Source organism: Leopardus geoffroyi, chromosome A1 (assembly GCF_018350155.1).
Source record: "Leopardus geoffroyi isolate Oge1 chromosome A1, O.geoffroyi_Oge1_pat1.0, whole genome shotgun sequence".
In the NCBI taxonomy this organism is placed as follows: Eukaryota; Metazoa; Chordata; class Mammalia; order Carnivora; family Felidae; genus Leopardus; species Leopardus geoffroyi.
The window spans coordinates 86736736-86755254 of NC_059326.1; the positions used below are offsets into that span (position 1 = coordinate 86736736).

The window sequence follows — 18519 nt, forward strand, 5'->3', positions numbered from 1 at the left end:
GAGAAGGGAACCCAAGTATGTCACTAGAGAAATCCAGCAAACCATGAAAAAGAGCACAAGAAAAAAAAATCAGATAAAAGCTATAGAAACAACCACAAAACAGCAACAAAATGGAAAAAAAATACCTATCAATAATTACTTTGAATATAAATGGATTAAATGCTCCAACAAAAAGACATAGGGCTATGGAATGGATGAAGACACAAAACCCATCTATATCCTACCTATAAGAGACTCATTTCAAACCTACCAAATGCAGATTCAAAGTGAGGGTATGGGACACCTGGATGACTCAGTCAGTGGAGCATTTGGCTCTTGATCTCAAGATTATGAGTTCAAGCTCCACCTTGGTTGCAGAGATTACTTAAAAATAATGTCTTAAAAAAGTGGAGATAGAGAAAAAAATTGAGGGGATGGAGAAACATTTATCACACAAATGGTTGTCAAAATAAAGATGGAGTAGCAATACTTATATGGAACAAAATAAACTTTAAAATGAAGTCTGTAACAAACATAAAAAAAAGGAAACTATAAAATCATAAAGGGACAATCCAAAGAGAGGATATAAAAATTGTAAATATTTATGCACTCAACACGAGGCACCCAAGTGCATAAAACAATTAAAAAATAATATAAAAACATTCCATCCAGCAAAACTATCATTTAGAATAGTTGGAGAATTAAAGACTTTCTTACAAGCAAAACCTAAAGGAATTCATGACCACTAAACTAAACAGCCCTAGAAAAATATTTAATATTTAATATTCTTTGAGTGGACAGGAAAATATTGTAAGTGAGAATATGAAAGTAAAAAACAAAAAAGCAATAAAAAACTAAAAAGGATTAAAAAAATAGGACTCAAAGAATTCAAAGGATTCAAAAGGATTCAAAAAATAGAAGTTTATAAAATATGATATCAAATAACTGATTGTGGAGGGAGAGGAGTAAAGAATGAGTTTAAAATTAAGTGATCCCGGGGCATTCGGGTGACTCAGTCAGTTAGGCTTCCAACTCTTGATTTCATGATCTCACAGTTGTAAGATCAAAAACTGTGTTGGGCTCTCCAATGGGCGGGGAGCCTGCTTAAGATTTTCTCTCTCCCTCACCCATTGCCCCTCCCCTGCTCATGCACGTGCACTCTATTTCTCTATGTCTCAAAAAATACATAAATAAATGTTAAAATTAGGTAATCCTCAGCTTAATATAGATTGTTAAATGCGGAAGATGTTATATATATAAACCAAATGATAACCACAAATCCATAACTCAAGAATGAATATGCAGAAAATAAGTAGTAAGGCAGCTCATGAGGTTATACAACAGACTTAATAGAACATAGAGAAGAAAATTGACCAATACATAAAGGGCTTTCAGACCTGGTCTGAGCCCAATAAAGTTGACTGTTTATTAAAAAAAAAAAAAAAAAAAAAAAAAGTAAGGCAGTATATCAATAATGAAAACAAGCAAACCAGGACAGAGAGAAAGAGAAGAAAATATAAGAGAAAAACTCCAAAAGTAATGACAAAATCAGTAAAAAAATGGCAATAAATACATATCTATAAAAAAATTAAGTTTATTTATGAGAAAGAGACAGAGAGAGAGAGAGAGAGCACAAGTGGGGGAGGGGTAGAGAGAGAGGGAGACACAGAGTATGAAGTAGGCTCCAGGCTCTGAGCTGTCACCACAGGCCCAACATGGGGCTTGAACTCACAACCATAAGATCATGACCTGAGCTGAAGTTGGATGCTTAATGGACTGAGCCACCTAGGCACCGAATACATATCTATCAATAATCACTTTGAATGCAAATGAACTAAATGCTCCAATCAAATGACAGAGGGTGACAGAGTGAATTAAAAAAAAAAGTCCATCCATATCCTGTCTAAAAAAGAGTCATTTCAGAACTAAAAACATCTGCAGATTGATAGCATGGGGATGGACATTCATTATGCGAATGGACATCAAAAGAAAGGCAGAGTAAAAGTTCTTGTTTCAAACAAATAGGCATTAAATCAGGGACAGTAGCAAGACACAAAGAAGGACACTATACAATCATTAGGGGACAATCCAGCAAGAACATATAACAATTATAAATATTATGTGCCCAAGAAGGGAGCTTACAAATATATAAAATAGTTAATAACAAATATAAACGAACTAATCAATGGTATTAAAATAATACCAGAGAACTTCAATACCACACTTACATCAATAGATTGAGCATCCAATCAGAAAATCAAGAAAGAAACAGTGGTTTTGAAGGACTCACTGGACCAGATAGATTTAACATATATATTCAGAACATTTCATCTTAAAAGAGCAGAGTACACATATTTTCAAGGGCACATGGAACATTCTATAGAATAGATCACATACTAGCCCACAAAAAAAAGCCTCAACACATTAAAAAAGATTGAAATAATACTCATGCATCTTTTCTGATCACATTACTACAAAACAAGAAATCAAGCAGATGAATAAAATCTGGAAAGACTACAACTAAATGGAGGTTAAATAAAATGCTACTGAATATTGAGTGGGTCAACCATGAAATCAAAGTAGAAATCAAAATCACATGGATACTAATGAAAATGAAAACACAATAGTCAAAAACTTTGAGATGAGGCAAAAACATTTCTAAGAGGGAAGTTTATAGCAATACAGGCCTCAAAAAGAATAAAAATCTCAAATAAACAGCTAACCTTCACCTAAAAGAGATAGACAAATAACAACAAAGCCCAAACCCAGAATAAGGAAGGGAAAAATCAAGACTAGAGCAGAAATAAATGATATATAAACAAACAAACAAAAACAATAGAACAGATAATGAGACCAGGAGCTGGTTCTTTGAAAAACATCTATAAAACTGATAAACCTCTAACCAGCCTCGTCAAAAACAGAAAAGAAAGCATTCAAATAAACAAAATCACAACTGAAAGAGGAAAAATAGCAACACCACCACAAAAATACTAACAATTGTAAAAGTATATTATGAAAACTGACATGCTAACAAATTGGGCAATTTAGAATAAGTGGTTTAATTCCTAGAAACAGATAACTTACTAAAACTAAAGCAGTAAGAAATAGAAAATCTGAACAGATCAATTCCAGCACGGAGATTAAATCAGTAATCAAAAAAAAAAAAAAAAATCCAAAAACAGAAGTCCAGGACCAGAAAGTTTCACAAGTGAATTCTACCAAACATTTAAGAGGTACTACCTATTCTCAAACTGTTCCAAATAAATAGAAGAAGAAAACCTTCCAAATTCATTCCATGTCACTCCTATCACTCTGATACCAAAACTAAATAAAGACACCACAAAAAAAGAACTAAAGGACAATATATCTGGTGAATACAGAGGCAAAAGTACTCAACAAAATGCTAGCAAACTGAATTTAATAATTCATTTTAAAATAATCATTTAACAAGATCAAGTGGGATTTAATTCCAAGGTGCCTGGGAATCTCGGTTGAGCATCCAACTCTTGATTTTGACTCTGGTCATGATCTCACAGTTCATAGCTTCAAGTGCCACATCATGCTGTGAGCTGACAGTGCAGAGCCTGATTGAGATTCTCTCTTTATTCCTCTTTCTCTCCCCCTCCTTTGCTCATATGCTGTCTCTCTTGCTCTGTCTCTCTCTGTCTCTCAAAATAAATAAACTTTAAAAAGGAAAAAAATATATATATTTATATAATGAATAAAATGAAATCAGCAATAATAAAGTGAAATCTTGCCATGTGCAATGACATGGATGGAGTTAGAGATTCTTATGCTAAGTGAAATAGGTTAGAGTAAGACAAATACCATATGATTTCACTCATATGTGGAATTTAAGAACAAAACAAATGAACACAGTGAAGAAAAAAGAACAGAGAGGAAACAGGAGACAGTTTCTTAATTACAGAAAACAAACTGAAGGTGACCAAAAGGGAGGTAGGTTGGGGGATTGGTTAAATAGGTGATGGTGATGAAGGAGTGAACTTATGCTAAGCACTGTGTGATGTACAGAATTATTTATTATTTTTTTTATTTTTTTTTCAACGTTTATTTATTTTTGGAACAGAGAGAGACAGAGCATGAACGGGGGAGGGGCAGAGAGAGAGGGAGACACAGAATCGGAAACAGGCTCCAGGCTCTGAGCCATCAGCCCAGAGCCTGACGCGGGGCTCGAACTCACGCGCAGCGAGATCGTGACCTGGCTGAAGTCGGACGCTTAACCGACTGCGCCACCCAGGCGCCCCCGTACAGAATTATTAAATCACTTTGCTTTACCCTTGAAACTAACACTGTATGTTAATTGAACTATAATTAAATTTTTAAAAAATTAAAAGATAAAAATAAAGATTTCCAGAAATAGTTAGAATCATTGAATATTTGCATTTTCTAAGAACTCAGAAAAACAAAACAAAACAAAAACCCTCACATTAATATTTGTAAACCCAAGGAAATATCTCTTTTACCCCATCCAAGATCTTTATTAAATTATAAAGTTACTTAAATCAAACGCTTGAAAATATTTTGAAACCTCCATTCAGAAAGTTCTTTTCTTCTTGAAGTAGCCCTAAGTACTCAAGAGAGCGTAAAATTATCGCCTTTTCCCAGAAGATTCACACACACATAACTAATTACTTAATAGCAAATTGTTTTCAGTATGGAGATCACTAAGAGAGAGATTGAGATGGAGAAAATGTAAAGTACCAAAAGTAAAATTGAATGTAGCTAAGACAGGAGTGGATCAGAAGGAAAGGAAAAACAAAAGAAAACAAAACAAAATAAAAAAACAGAGAAAGACTAAGAATAAGTTTCAAAGGCTATGGAAGATTATCTAATTAAACAATACTGAGTATTAAGAGAATGTTGTATAAAATGATGAGGTAACCAAATTTTTAAAAAAAGGAAAGAAAGATTACAATAGAAACACAGTATTTTTAAATTAATAATACCATGGCATAAGAAAGAAAGAAAGAAAGAAAGAAAGAAAGAAAGAAAGAAAGAAAAGAAAAGAAAGAAAAGAAGAGAAAAGAAAAGAAAAGAAAAGAAAAGAAAAGAAAAGAAAAAAAAGAAAAGAAAAGAAAAGAAAAATCAGGGAAAGGATAAAGTCCAAAAACAATTTACAGAGTTTATGTATACACCTGAAAGAATTACAACTGGGTAAGTGAACAGGATTATTACTTGCTTCCTGTGTTCTAGTCAATAATTGATCAATGAATGGGTAAATAAATGAATGGATTATCACAAATTGGTTCTGTAACATATAACCATCACAGCATTTAATTCCTGAAATTTCTTATGATTCAGAAATAATATAAATGTGTTATTTTTACTAAAATATTTCATGTATAAAAGCAACTGTTTTTATGTATTCAAAATCATTTTTCAAATGTAACAAATTAACATTACTTATTAAACTCTCACTAAATTGTCAAAAACGAGGACTCTCATAAAAAAGAATGATCATTGTTAGTTAATTTGAAAAATCAAAAGGCCATTTACTTAAAACCAGTAAATCAGACTATTCATCTAAGTTTTTAAAAACTTTGCCACATGCCAAAAGTCCCGTAGACTTTCCATCTTAGAATTAATAGTAAAAGTACTCAAACATAGAGCAATATATACAAATGTGGGGCATAATCATCACATACTTCAAATAAATATTATTAGTTCATGATATCTGAGAAATTCAGCAATATAATTGGAAGCCAAACCTGAAATTATCATTTCATAGTATGGAAATAGATATTCTATTTATTGTTTAATATATAGTCATAACAATTGCTTTTTAAATTTTGAAAATGAAAAATAATTATTTTATTCACATTATTTAATTTAATATAGAATCATTTCATGCTAATATATTTTAGAAATGGTTGACCATTTGAATATAAATTATATAATTTATTTGAACCTGTCAATCAGACTCAATAGAGACCCATTTAAAAAGTGTCTCTGAGGGGACACCTGGGTAGCTCAGTCGGTTAAACGTCCGACTTTGGCTCAGGTCATGATCTTGCAGTTTGTGAGTTTGAGCCCCGCATCGGGCTCTGTGCTGACAGCTCAGAGCCTGGAGCCTGCTTCCGATTCTGTATCTCCTTCTCTCTCTGCCCCTCCCCTGTTCATGTTCTGTCTCTCAATAATAAATAAACGTTAAAAAAAAAAAAAAGTGTCTCTGAAAGCAGCAGCTGCAATGTGCTATGGCTCTGGCATTGAACTTACAGAACTGATACTCACAGCTCCATGTGGGATAATTTCTCTCGCTTCTGTGTGCTTCAGTTTTCTCATTTTTAAAACTAGTAGAATGATGATAAAACCAAAGTAATAGGATTTACAATGATCGTGTTATGCTAGTGACTTCCAAGTAAGCATTCACTATATGTTGGCTACTGTTAACTATTATTGTAAGTTTACATTTAAATGGCAGCTTCTTGACTACATTTTTAGGGAACAATTAAACAATACCAAAGACATTAACAATGGTCATAAGTACTTTGAGGTAGAAAAGTTATTGCATATATATTGCCTATGAATGATACAGATGTTGGGTATAATAGCTTTAAGAAATTTGTGAAAGCCATTATTTAGCATTTTTTGCTGGTGAGCTTCTTCTTCTTCTTTAATGTTCATTTATTTTTGAGAGAGAGAGCGAGAGACAGAGAGAGAGAGAGAAGGCATGAATGGGGCAGGGGCAGAGGCAGAGAGGGAGATGCAGAATCTGAAGCAGGCTCCAGGCTCTGAACTGTCACCACAGAGCCCACCGCTGGGCTCAAACTCCAGAACAGTGAAATCATGACCCAAGTCGAAGTCGGATGCTCCACTGAGTGAGCCACCCAGGTGCCTCTGATGAGCTTCTTTCCTTTGTATTTCTTATTCTGTCTCATATCACAATATCTAAATTAAGATATATATTTTTTTATTTATTAGGATAATTAATTAATAATCGAGATCCTTTACTACCCAACCAACCAGGGGAGAGTCATGTCATCACCCTGTTCTTTATAGTATTTATTTTAAAAAATCATAAGGATGTTAGACCCTTCCTCCTCAGATTAGGGTCCTCATCCAGTGGTGCCTTCTGTTAATTCGTGTGCAATGCAGAATCACAGGGCCCACCACAGATGACTGAATTATAATCTATATTTTCACATCACCCTCAAGTGATTCACATGTCCATTAGAATTTGGGATCACCGTTCTAGATGACTTTGAAGTTTCATTCTGCCAAAAATGTGGTATATCTACCATAGGGGCCTATTTACTTTGTAGACTCATTTGTAGTATAAATATGTTATTGACATTAGATATATGTAATGAATATGCTGATAACTATAGAGATAGTATTTCTTTTGGAGAGTATAAAAATGTGACACATGAAGATGGAGACAGAGGACATTCTTTCATAACAAAATGCAAAGAGTCCACTTAGACTGCTTTCAAAATCTGCTTCTCAAGTTAGATTTTAGTTACCACCATGTTTGACAATAAGAGCTCCCAGTTGATCTTCTAATTTATAGATTCTGTCCTCAAAAAGAAGCATTCAGAAATAGATTACAAGAATTATTTTTATAGCCTTTTATTTCATGGTAACATAAGTGGAAAATTATGGTCTTAATGACAAAGAGAAGCATATTCTGCATACCTGAAATTAAAAAAAATGGACTTATCAATGTTATTTACTGCATAGTAAAAATAATCACCATCATCAATATTTTTTCTGTCATTCAGTTATTCTTTTTTAATGTTTATTTATTTATTTATTTATTTATTTATTTATTTATTTTGAGAGAGACAGAGAGCCTGAAAGCACGCATGAATGAGGGGAAGGGTTAAAGAGAGAGGGAGAGAGAGAATCCCAAGCAGGCTACATGCTGTCAGTACGCAAACCAATGCAGGGCTGGATCCCACAAACAGTGAGATCCTGACCTGAGCTGAAATCAAGAGTAGGATGCTCAACTGACTGAACCACTCACATGCCCCTCAATTATTTTTGATAACAATTTAATTTTTAAGGTTTATTTAATTCCAGTTAGGTGATGGGAATTAAGGAGTGCATTTGTTGTCATGGGCACTTGGTGTTGTATGTAAGTGATGGATCGGTCAGTTCTATACTTGAAACTAATATCACATTGTATATTGACTACCCGGAATTTAAAGAGTTCCTTTTAAAAAATAACTAGTTTTTCAAAATGATTTTCTGCTTTTAGCCTGTTCTAAACTTTCCAAATGAGTATCAAGAGGTCTTTGACACAGAAAGCAGTTGCTTTAAATGCATTGTTAATAGGGAAATACTTTCTGGTGTGAAGAATGTATCACATTAATAATGTTAATGAGTTTTTCAAGGTCGGAGAAGACAAAAATCCTTTTACACTGATTTAATTTTTATAGTTTACTTCTGAGTATTATTTTTGAAGTCAGAGCTTATAAATTAGAAGACCAATTCAAAAGCTATAACTGTCAAAGAAGAGAGTGACTAGAACCTATAATTGAGACACAAAGGCAAAAAGAAAAAAAAATGCATGTTTTCCTTTAAGGACCAGGCAGAAAGAGTCTAGTTATAAAGTAGTGAATTGTGAATTCAATACGAAATGGGTATCCTTTTGTGCATTTAACTTTTTTTTTTTTAATTTTTTTTAACGTTTATTTATTTTTGAGACAGGGAGAGACAGAGCATGAACAGGGGAGGGGCAGAGAGAGAGGGAGACTCAGAATCTGTAACGGGCTCCAGGCTGTGAGCTGTCAGCACAGAGCCCAACGCGGGGCTCGAACTCACGGACCGTGAGATCATGACCTGAGCTGAAGTGGGACGCTTAACCGACTGAGCCACCCAGGCTCCCCGAACTTTTTTTAACATTTATTTATTTTTGAGAGACAAAGAAAGGCAGAGCGTGAGTGGGGGAGGGGCAGAGGGAGAAGGAGACCCAGGATCTGAAGCAGGCTCTGGGCTCTGAGCTGTCAGCACAGAGCCCGACGGGGAACTCCAACTCACGAACCGTCATGAACCGTGAGATCATGACATGAGCCTAAGTTGGACGCTTAACCAACTGAGCCACCTAGGTGCCCAGCCCTTTGTGCATTTAGATGTAATCTATGGTTGTGCTGGGGCATATCCAGATTAGGATGATGAAAGTCCAAAGACTGGATTTGAATCTCGGATCTGAACTATAACTATAGGTGCAATCTTTATGAAAATGATAAAATGTGTTCTGTGCTCAAGTTTCTTCAAACACTAATTGGTTATAATAGCACATATTATTAAATTTTTATTAAATTGTATTAAATTGTTATTAACCATGCACAGCTCCAAGTACAGAACAGGCACTCAACATATGTTAGACTGTCAGTCTGCATTCAGTTATTGAAGCACGATCATGAATTCTGTTCTTTTAATTTCTCTAGGACGGTGTGATTGGATAAAAACCCTCTACTGTGTGGTTTCTAGTTACTGGTATTTCTTACTACTTCCTCGATGGGCACAGACAATGCAACTCACTCCCAGGATTTCCTCTTGCTGGGCTTTCCTGGGTCCCAGGGCCTTCAGCTATCTCTCTTTATGCTTTTTCTGGTGATGTACATCCTCACAGTGAGTGGTAACATGGCTATCTTGATGTTGGTGAGTACCTCCCACCAGCTACATACCCCTATGTACTTCTTTCTGAGCAACCTCTCTTTCTTGGAGATTTGGTATACCACAGCTGCAGTCCCCAAAGTCCTGGCCATCCTTCTGGGGAGAAGCCAAACCATATCATTTACTGGATGTCTTTTGCAGATGTACTTTGTTTTTTCATTGGGCTGCACAGAGTACTTTCTCCTGGCAGCCATGGCTTATGACCGCTATTTGGCCATCTGCTATCCTCTACACTATGGGGCCATTATGAGCAGTCTGCTCTCAGCACAGCTAGCCCTGGGATCCTGGGTGTGCGGTTTCCTAGCCATTGCAGTGCCCACAGCCCTCATTAGCACCCTGCCCTTCTGTGGTCCCCACACTATCAACCACTTCTTCTGTGACATTGCACCCTGGATTACCCTGGCTTGCACCAGCACGCAGGCAGTGGAACTCGTGGCCTTTGTGATTGCTTTTGTGGTCATCCTGAGCTCATGCCTCATCACTCTAGTCTCTTATGTGTATATCATCAGCACCATTCTCAGGATCCCTTCAGCCAGTGGCAGGAGTAAAGCCTTCTCCACATGCTCTTCGCATATCACTGTGGTGCTGGTCTGGTACGGGTCCACGATCTTTCTTCATGTCCGCATCTCCATCAAAGAGGCCTTGGATCTGACCAAAACAGTGCATGTCCTGAACACCATGGTGACTCCAGTTCTAAACCCCTTCATCTACACTCTCCGTAACAAGGAAGTAAGAGAAACTCTGCTGAAGAAATGGAAGGGAAAATAAACTGCCCCAATAGAACAGATCTCTGTAAATATCTCCCTTTGTCTCCAAGTAAGAATATGGAAGGAAAATGCAAATGTTCCTTGATACAGAGAGAGAAAAGAAACTGAAGGAATAAAATAAACTACATATACTTGCTCTACTTTTTTTATGTTTATTTTTAAGTTAATTTATTTTCAGAGAGAGAGAGAGAGAGAACGCACAGGTGAGGGGCAGAGAGAGAGGAGAGAATCCCAAGCAGGCTCTGCACCAGCAACAGAAACCTACAGATCCAGATGCAGGGCTCAGACTCACTAATCACTGATGATGTGGGATTATGACCTCAGCCTAAATCAACAAGTCTAGGCTGAATCTACGGAGTCACCAAGTATCCGGGTCTACTTTTTTTTCCCCCTAGAACCTGTTTACTCATTTACTTATTTATTTATTTATTTTTAATATGAAATTCATTGTCAAACTGGTTTCCATACAACACCCAGTGATCATCCCAACAGGTGCCCTCCTCAGTGCCCATCACCCACTTTCCCTTTCCTCCCACTCCCCATCAACCCTCAGTTTTTTCTCAGTTTTTAAGAGTCTCTTATGGTTTGCCTCCTTCCCTCTCTAACTTTTTTCCCCTTCCCCTAGCCCATGGTCTTCTGTTAAGTTTCTCAGAATCCACATAAGAGTGAAAACATATGGTATCTGTCTTTCTCTGTATGGCTTATTTCACTTAGCATAACACTCTCCAGATCCATCCACATTGCTACATATGGCCATATTTCATTCTTTCTCAAGGCCAAATAGTATTACATTGTGTATATAAACCACAATTTCTTTATTCATTCATCAGTTGATGGACATTTAGCCTCTTTCCATAATTTGGCTATTGTTGAAAGTGCTGCTATAAACATCGGGGTACAAGTGCCCCTATGCATCAGCACTCCTGTACCTTTGGATAAATTCCTAGCAGTATGATTGCTGGGTCATAGGGTAGATTTATTTTTAATTTTTTGAGGAACATCCATACTGTTTTCCAGAGTGGCTGCACCAGTTTGCATTCCCACCAACAGCGTAAGAGGGTTCCCGTTTCTCCACATCCTTGCCAGCATCTATAGTCTCCTGATTTGTTCATTTTAGCCACTCTGACTGGCGTGAGGTGGTATCTGAGTGTGGTTTTGATTTCTATTTCCCTGATGAGGAGCGACATTGAGCATCTTTTCATGTGTCTGTTGGCCATCTGGATGTCTTCTTTAGAGAAGTGTCTATTCATGTTTTCTGCCAATTTCTTCACTGGATTATTTGTTTTACAGGTGTGGAGTTTGGTGAGTTCTTCACAGATTTTGGATAACAGCCCTTTGTCTGATATGCTAATTGCAAATATCTTTTCCCATTACATTGGTTGCCTTTTAGCATTGTTGATTGTTTCCTTTGCAGTGCAGAAGTTTTTATCTTTGTGAGGTCCCAATAGTTCATTTTTGCTTTTAATCCCTTGCCTTTGGGGATGTGTCAAGTAAGAAATCGCTGCGGCTGAGGTCAGAGAGGTTTTTTTTCTGCTTTCTTCTCTAGGGTTTTGATGGATTCCTGTCTCACGTTCAGGTTCTTCATCCATTTTGAGTTTATTTTTGTGAATGGTGTAAAAAAGTGGTCTAGTTTCATTCTTCTGCATAATGCTGTCCTTTTCTCCCAGAATCATTTTTTAAGCAGACTGTCTTTTTTCCATTGGATATTCTTTCCTGTTTTGTCAAAGATTAGTTGGCCATCCTTTTGTGGGTCCATTTCTGGAGTCTTTATTCAATTCCATTGTTCTATGTGTCTGTCTAGCTGTCTTGATGATTACAGCTTGGTAGTAGAGGCTAAAGTCTGGGATTATGATGCCTCCTGTTTGGTCTTCTTCTTCAATATTATTTTGGCTATTCAGGGTCTCTTGAGGAGAGCAAATTTTAGGTTTGCTTGTTCTAGTTTCGAGAAGAATGCTGGTGCAATTTTGATTGGGAATGCATTGAATGTGTCGATAGCTTTGAGTAGTATTGACATTCAAACAATATTTATTCTTCCAATTCATGAGCATAGATTTTTTTTTCCATTTCTTTGTATCTTCTTCAATATCCTTCATAAGCTTTCTATAGTTTTCAGCATACAGATCTTTTACATCATTGGTGAGGTTTATTCCTAGGTATTTTATGCTTCTTGGTGCAATTGTGAATGGGATCATTTTCTTTATTTGTCTTTCTTTTACTTCATTATTAGTGTATAAGAATGCAACTGATTTCTGTACATTGATTTTGTATCCTGCGACATTGCTAAATTCATGTACCAGTTCTGACAGACTTCTGGTGGAGTCTATCGGGTTTTCCATGTAGAGTATCATGTCATTTGCAAAAAGTGAAAGCTTGACTTCTTTGCCAATTTTGATGCCTTGATTTCCTTTTGCTCTCTGATTGCTGATGCTAGCACTTCCAACACTATGTTAAACAACAGCGGTGAGAGTGGACATCCTTGTTGTGTTCCTGATCTCACAGGGAAAGCTCTCAGTTTTTCCCCATTGAGGATGATATTAGCTGTGGGCTTTTCATAAATGGCTTTTTTGATGTTTAAGTATGTTCCTTCTATCCAGACTTTCTTGATGGTTTTTATTAAGAAAGAATGCTGAATTTTCTCAAATGCTTTTTCTGCATCAATTGACAGGATCATATGGTTCTTTTCTTTCCTTTTACTAATGTGGTGTATCACATTGATTGATTTGCAAATGTTGAACGAGCCCTGCAGCCCAGGAATGAATCCTACTTGATCATGGTGAGTACTTTTTATATGCTGTTGAATTCAATTTGCTAGTATCTTATGGAGAATTTTCACATCCATATTCATCAGGGATATTGGCTGTAGTTCTCTTTTTTTGCTGGGTCTCTGTCTGGCTTAGGAATCAAAATAATGGTGGCTTCATAGAATGAGTCTGGAACTTTTCCTTCCTTTTCTATTTCTTGGAACAGCTTGAGAAGGATAGGTATTATCTTTGTTTAAAGGTATGGTAGAATTCCTCAGGGAAGCCATCTGGTCCCAGACTCTTATTTGCTGGGAAATTTTTGATTACCGATTCCAATTCTTCACTGGTTATGGGTCTGTTCAAGTTTTCTATTTCTTCTTGTTTGAGTTTTGGAAGTGTGTGGGTATTTAGGAATTTGTCCATTTCTTCCAGGTTGTCCAGTTTGCTTGGCATATGATTTTTTATTGTATTCCCCAAAAAATGTTTGTATTTCCGAGGGATTGGTTGTAATCATTCCATTTTCATTCATGATTTTACCTATTTGGGTCATCTCCCTTTTCTTTTTGAGAAGACTAGCTAGAGGTTTATGAATTTTGTTTATTTTTTCAAAAAACCAACTTTTGGTTACATTGATCTCCTCTACTGTTTTTGTTTTTGTTTTTGTTTTTTTATATTCTATGTTGTTTATTTCTGCTCTGATATTTATTATTTCTCTTCTGCTGGGTTTGGGGTGTCTTTGCTGTTCTGCTTCTATTTCCTTTAGGTGTACTGTTAGATTTTGTGTTTGGGATTTTTCTTGTTTCTTGAGATAGGCCTGGATTACAATGTATTTTCCTTTCAAGACTGCCTTCACTGCATCCCAAAGCATTTGGATTGTTGTGTTTTCATTTTCATTTGTTTCCATATATTTTTTAGTTTCTTCTCTAATGGCCTGGTTGACCCATTCATTCTTCAGTAGGGTATTCTTTAATCTCCATGCTTTTGGAGGTTTTTCAGGCTTTTTCCTGTGGTTGATTTCAAGTTTCATAGCATTGTGGTCTGAAAGTGTTCATGGTATGAACTCAATTATTGTATACTTATGAAGGGCTGTTTTGTGGTCCAGTATGTGATGTATCTTGGAGAGTGTTCCATGTGCACTCGAGAAGAAAATATATTCTGTTTCTTTGGGATGCAGAGTTCTAAATATATTTGTCAAGTCCATTTGATCCAATGTATCTTTCAGGGCCCTGTTCCCTTATTGATCCTGTGTCTAGATGATCTATCCATTGTTGTAAGTGGGGTATTAAAGTCCCCTGCCGTTACCACATCCTAATCAATAAGGTTGCTTATGTTTGTGATTAATTGTTTTATATATTTGGAGGCTCCTGTATTCAGCACATAGACACTTAAAATTGTTAGGTCTTCCTGATGGATAGACCCTGTAATTATTACATAATGCCCTTCTTCATCTTTTGTTACAGCCTTTCATTTAAAGTCTAGTTTGTCTGATGTAAGTATGGCTACTCCAGCTTTATTTTGACTTCCAGTAGTATGATAGATAGTTCTCCATCCCCTATATTTCAGTCTGAAGGTGTCTTCAGTTCTAAAATGAGTCTCTTGTAAACAGCAAATACATGGGTCTTGTTTTTTATCCATTCTGGATACCCTATGTCTTTTGGTTGGAGCATTTAGTCCATTTACATTCAGTGTTATTAATGAAAGATATGGGTTTAGAGTCATTGGTTTTAGAGCCTGTAGTATTCATGCTTTTAGTGATATCTCTGGTATTTTGTGGTCCTTGCAAAATTTCACTCACAGAATCCCCCTTAGAAATTTTTTAGGGCTGGTTTAGTGGTGATGAATTCCTTCAGTTTTTGTTTGGGAAGACCTTTATCTTTCCTTCTATTCTGAATGACAGACTTGCTGGATAAAAGATTCTTGTCTGCATTTTTTTTTTCTGTTCATTACATTGAAGTCTTTCTGACATTCCTTTCTGGCCTGCCATGTTTCAGTAGATAAGTCTGCTACAACCCTTAGGTGTCTACTGTTGTAAGTTAGGGCCTGTTTATCCCTAGCTGCTTTCAGAATTTTCTCTTTATCTTTGTATTTTGACAGTTTCACTGTGATATGTCATGCAGAAGATCAATTCAAGTTACATCTGAAGGAAGTTCTCTGTGCCTCTTGGATTTCAATGCCTGTTTCTTTCCCAGATCAGGGAAGTTCTCTGCTATGATTTATTCAAGTACACCTTCAGCCCCTTCTCTTTCTCTTCTTCTGGAATTCCTATGATATGGATATTATTCCATTTGATTGCATCATTTAGTTCTCTAATTCTCCCCTCATACTCCTGGATTTTTTTTAATCTCTCTTTTTCTCAGTTCCCTCTTTTTCCATAATTTTATCTTCTAATTCACCTATTCTCTCCTCTGCCTCTTCAATCCGTGCTAGGGCCACCTCCATTTTATTTTCCACCTCATTTATAACAGTTTTAGCTCCTCATGAGTATTTCTTAGTCCCTTGATCTCTGTAGCAATAGTTTCTCTGCTCTCCTCTATGCTTTTTTTCAAACCCAGCAATTAATTTTATGACTATTATTCTAAATTCTTGTTCTGTTATATTGCTTAAATAGGTTTTGATCAATTTGTTAGCTGTTGCGACTTCCTGGAGTTTCTTTTGGGGAGAATTCTTCCATTTCGTCATTTTGGGTAGTCCCTGTGGTAGCTCAAAACTGTAGGGCACTTCCCCTGTGCTGTCCTGAGAAACTTGTATTGGTAGTCAGGGCTGCAGTCAGATCCAATGTCTGCCCCCAGCCTATTGCTGTGGCCACAGTCAGACTGGTGTGTACCTTATCTTCCCCTCTCCCACAGGCAGAACTCACTGTGGAGTGGTGTAGTCCCTGTCTGGGCTGCTTGCACACTTCCAGGCTTGTGGTGCTGCTTCAGTGGGATCTGGCATATTAACCAGGATGGATCTGCAAGGTGCACAGGGGCGGGAGGGGCAGGCTTGGCTCACTTTGCCATTGATGGTCCCTTGCGGAAGGGGCCCTGCAGGACTGGGATGGAGGCAGGCCTGTTGGAGGGATGGATCCACAGAATCACTGCATTGGGTATTTGTTAGGTGCAAGCAAATTTGGTGATGGGAACTGGTTCTCTTTGGAATTTCGGCTAGAGGGTGGAGGTAAATGTTGCTTTCCAGTGCCTTTTTCTCTAGCCAAGCTCTGTTCTTCTGGGACTCAACAACTTTCCCTCCAGGCGTCCTCTCACCCTTCTTGCTCTCAGAATATAGAGCTATTGACTTTTAACATTCCAGCTGTTAAGTCCCACTGGCTATCCAAACTCATGCAGTCTGGCCTCTCTGCTTTTGCAAGCCAGACTTGGGGGGCTCTGTCTTGCCCAGTGGGCTATCCCTCCACCACCCCGGCTCCCTCCTGCCAGTCCATGTAGCACGCACCACCTCTCTGCCCCTCCTATCCTCTTCCGTGGGCCTCTTGTCTATGCTTGGCTCTGGAGTGTCCGTTCAGCTAGTCTTCTGGCAGTTTTCTGGTTTATTTAGGCCAATGTGGGTGGAATCTAAGTGATCAGCAAGAGGTGAGCCTAGTGTCCTCCTATGTTGCCATCTTCCTCTCTGGAATCTCCTGGTCTACTTTTTTTATACATGATTGAAAATAGTTCTTAATTAAGCAACTGGATTTTTTGTTTGTTTGTTTTAAGAAAAAAGTACACTGAGTTAGATGTGTCCTTGACTTTCATTTATAAAATGAGGTGCTCACGAGAAGGGTGTGTTACTAAATACATTCTTGTTTCTTTTAAAGATTTCTTTGACCAAATAAGTACAAAGTTTGAGAACTGTATTTGTGAAATATGAAGTATAAGAAATAGGGAAAGTTTGAATTAATAAAAAGAAAACTGAAATCAGAGTGTGCAATTATTTCAACATACTGTTTTCTGTATAAAGTACAGTAAAATATATACATGTAAAAAGGATTATAATCATGTGCCACGTTTGTTTTACAAGGATAATGTACAAAGCAATCTGATAAACAGGTAATGAAAAGTACAAAGTACATGAACAAGACTGCAGGAGGGTTTAAACAAAGCAATAGAAGTACCTTACAAAACGTTTTGTCCCTAGAAAACAAAAACCCTAATTGTGATTGTTAGCATGTCACCAAATTTAGAATATCCAGTGGCTTCAGAGGAAATACAACTAGTAGAAAATAATAATTGTGATAGGTATTTGACTTCCATCTGATCCCATCTCTTAGGGAGCAAAATACTTTACCCATCAAAGGTTCATTTCCATTTCCTTATCCTGTTTTCCATGGCTGTCTGATAGAGGCAGCAAACAGGGGCTTGACCTGCTGAAACAGTCTGGAGATATAATATTTCCTGTTCTGTGTTGGCTGGCACCTGTACAAATAGGGGTGCTTCTCAAAGGAGAAAGACCTAGGAGACTGAGTATGAGCTACCTCTTAGATCCTGATTGTGCTATTTGAAATCTCTTTTGATTCCCACTCAAAAATGAGCTGGGGTAAGGATAGAACAAGAAGGCTATATATTTGAAAGGGATAGGAGGAAATATTTCATTGTGAGAGTCATAATATAAATTTTCAAAAACTATATCTATATTGAAAGTTTACTACATAAAGTACCATAATGAAATGATATACATGTGATCTGGCTTTCTTTATTTACTATGTACATGTGTTTATTAATATTTTGTTGAAGATATTATATTTGAACTTACGGTACTTATTTGTCATAGGAAGTTTTGTAGTTTTATTTTCTAGACTCCTTTGCATTTTGGTGCTCTTAATAATTAATAAAATTGTATTTTCTTTAAAAAAAGTGTGAAATCTGTATATATTCTTATTTAAAAAATTGGTAGAATTCTTCAGTGAGCCTGCATATTTTTTGACAAGAGTCTTTTTATTGTGTATTAAATATCTTCAGTGGTGTTGTTACTATTTCCATTACCTATTGCATCTTGATTGAATACTGTTAATGTTTAAAAAAAAAAACAACAACAACAACAAGCCAGAAATAGAGAAGAATGCAGAGACTTAGACAAAATTTCAAGATCAAGGAACTCATCACAAATGAAAGAACAAGCCACAGCCAGAGATCTAAGTGAAATCAACATAATTAACATGCCTGCTGGAGAATTTAAAGCATCAACCATAAGCATATTTGCTGGGATTAAGAGAATAATGGAAGACGTCCAGGATGCTCTTATCACTGAGGAAAATAAAGTTAAAAAGATTCAGTCAGAAGTGAAAAATGAAATAACTGAGATTGGATACAACAGTGATGCAATGCATACAAAGCTGTAAGAAGCAGAACAAATAAGTGATGAAACAAACTAATGGAAAATAATTAAGCTAAACAAAAGAGACAAGAATTATGGAGCAT

General features: G+C 36.6%; 1 protein-coding gene across 1 annotated transcript; it reads left to right on the plus strand.

The window, feature by feature from the left end:
• Positions 1-9462: 9462 nt before the first annotated feature.
• Positions 9463-10389, plus strand: LOC123577316 (olfactory receptor 6F1). The gene has a single exon (XM_045439442.1). The coding sequence runs from the start codon at positions 9463-9465 to the stop codon at positions 10387-10389; it is 927 nt and encodes a 308-aa protein (XP_045295398.1).
• The last annotated feature ends 8130 nt before the right edge of the window (positions 10390-18519 follow it).

Coding starts and splice junctions, on each gene's coding strand:
- LOC123577316 (XM_045439442.1), top strand. CDS start 9,463: ATGGGCACAGACAATGCAACTCACTCCCAGGATTTCCTCTTGCTGGGC.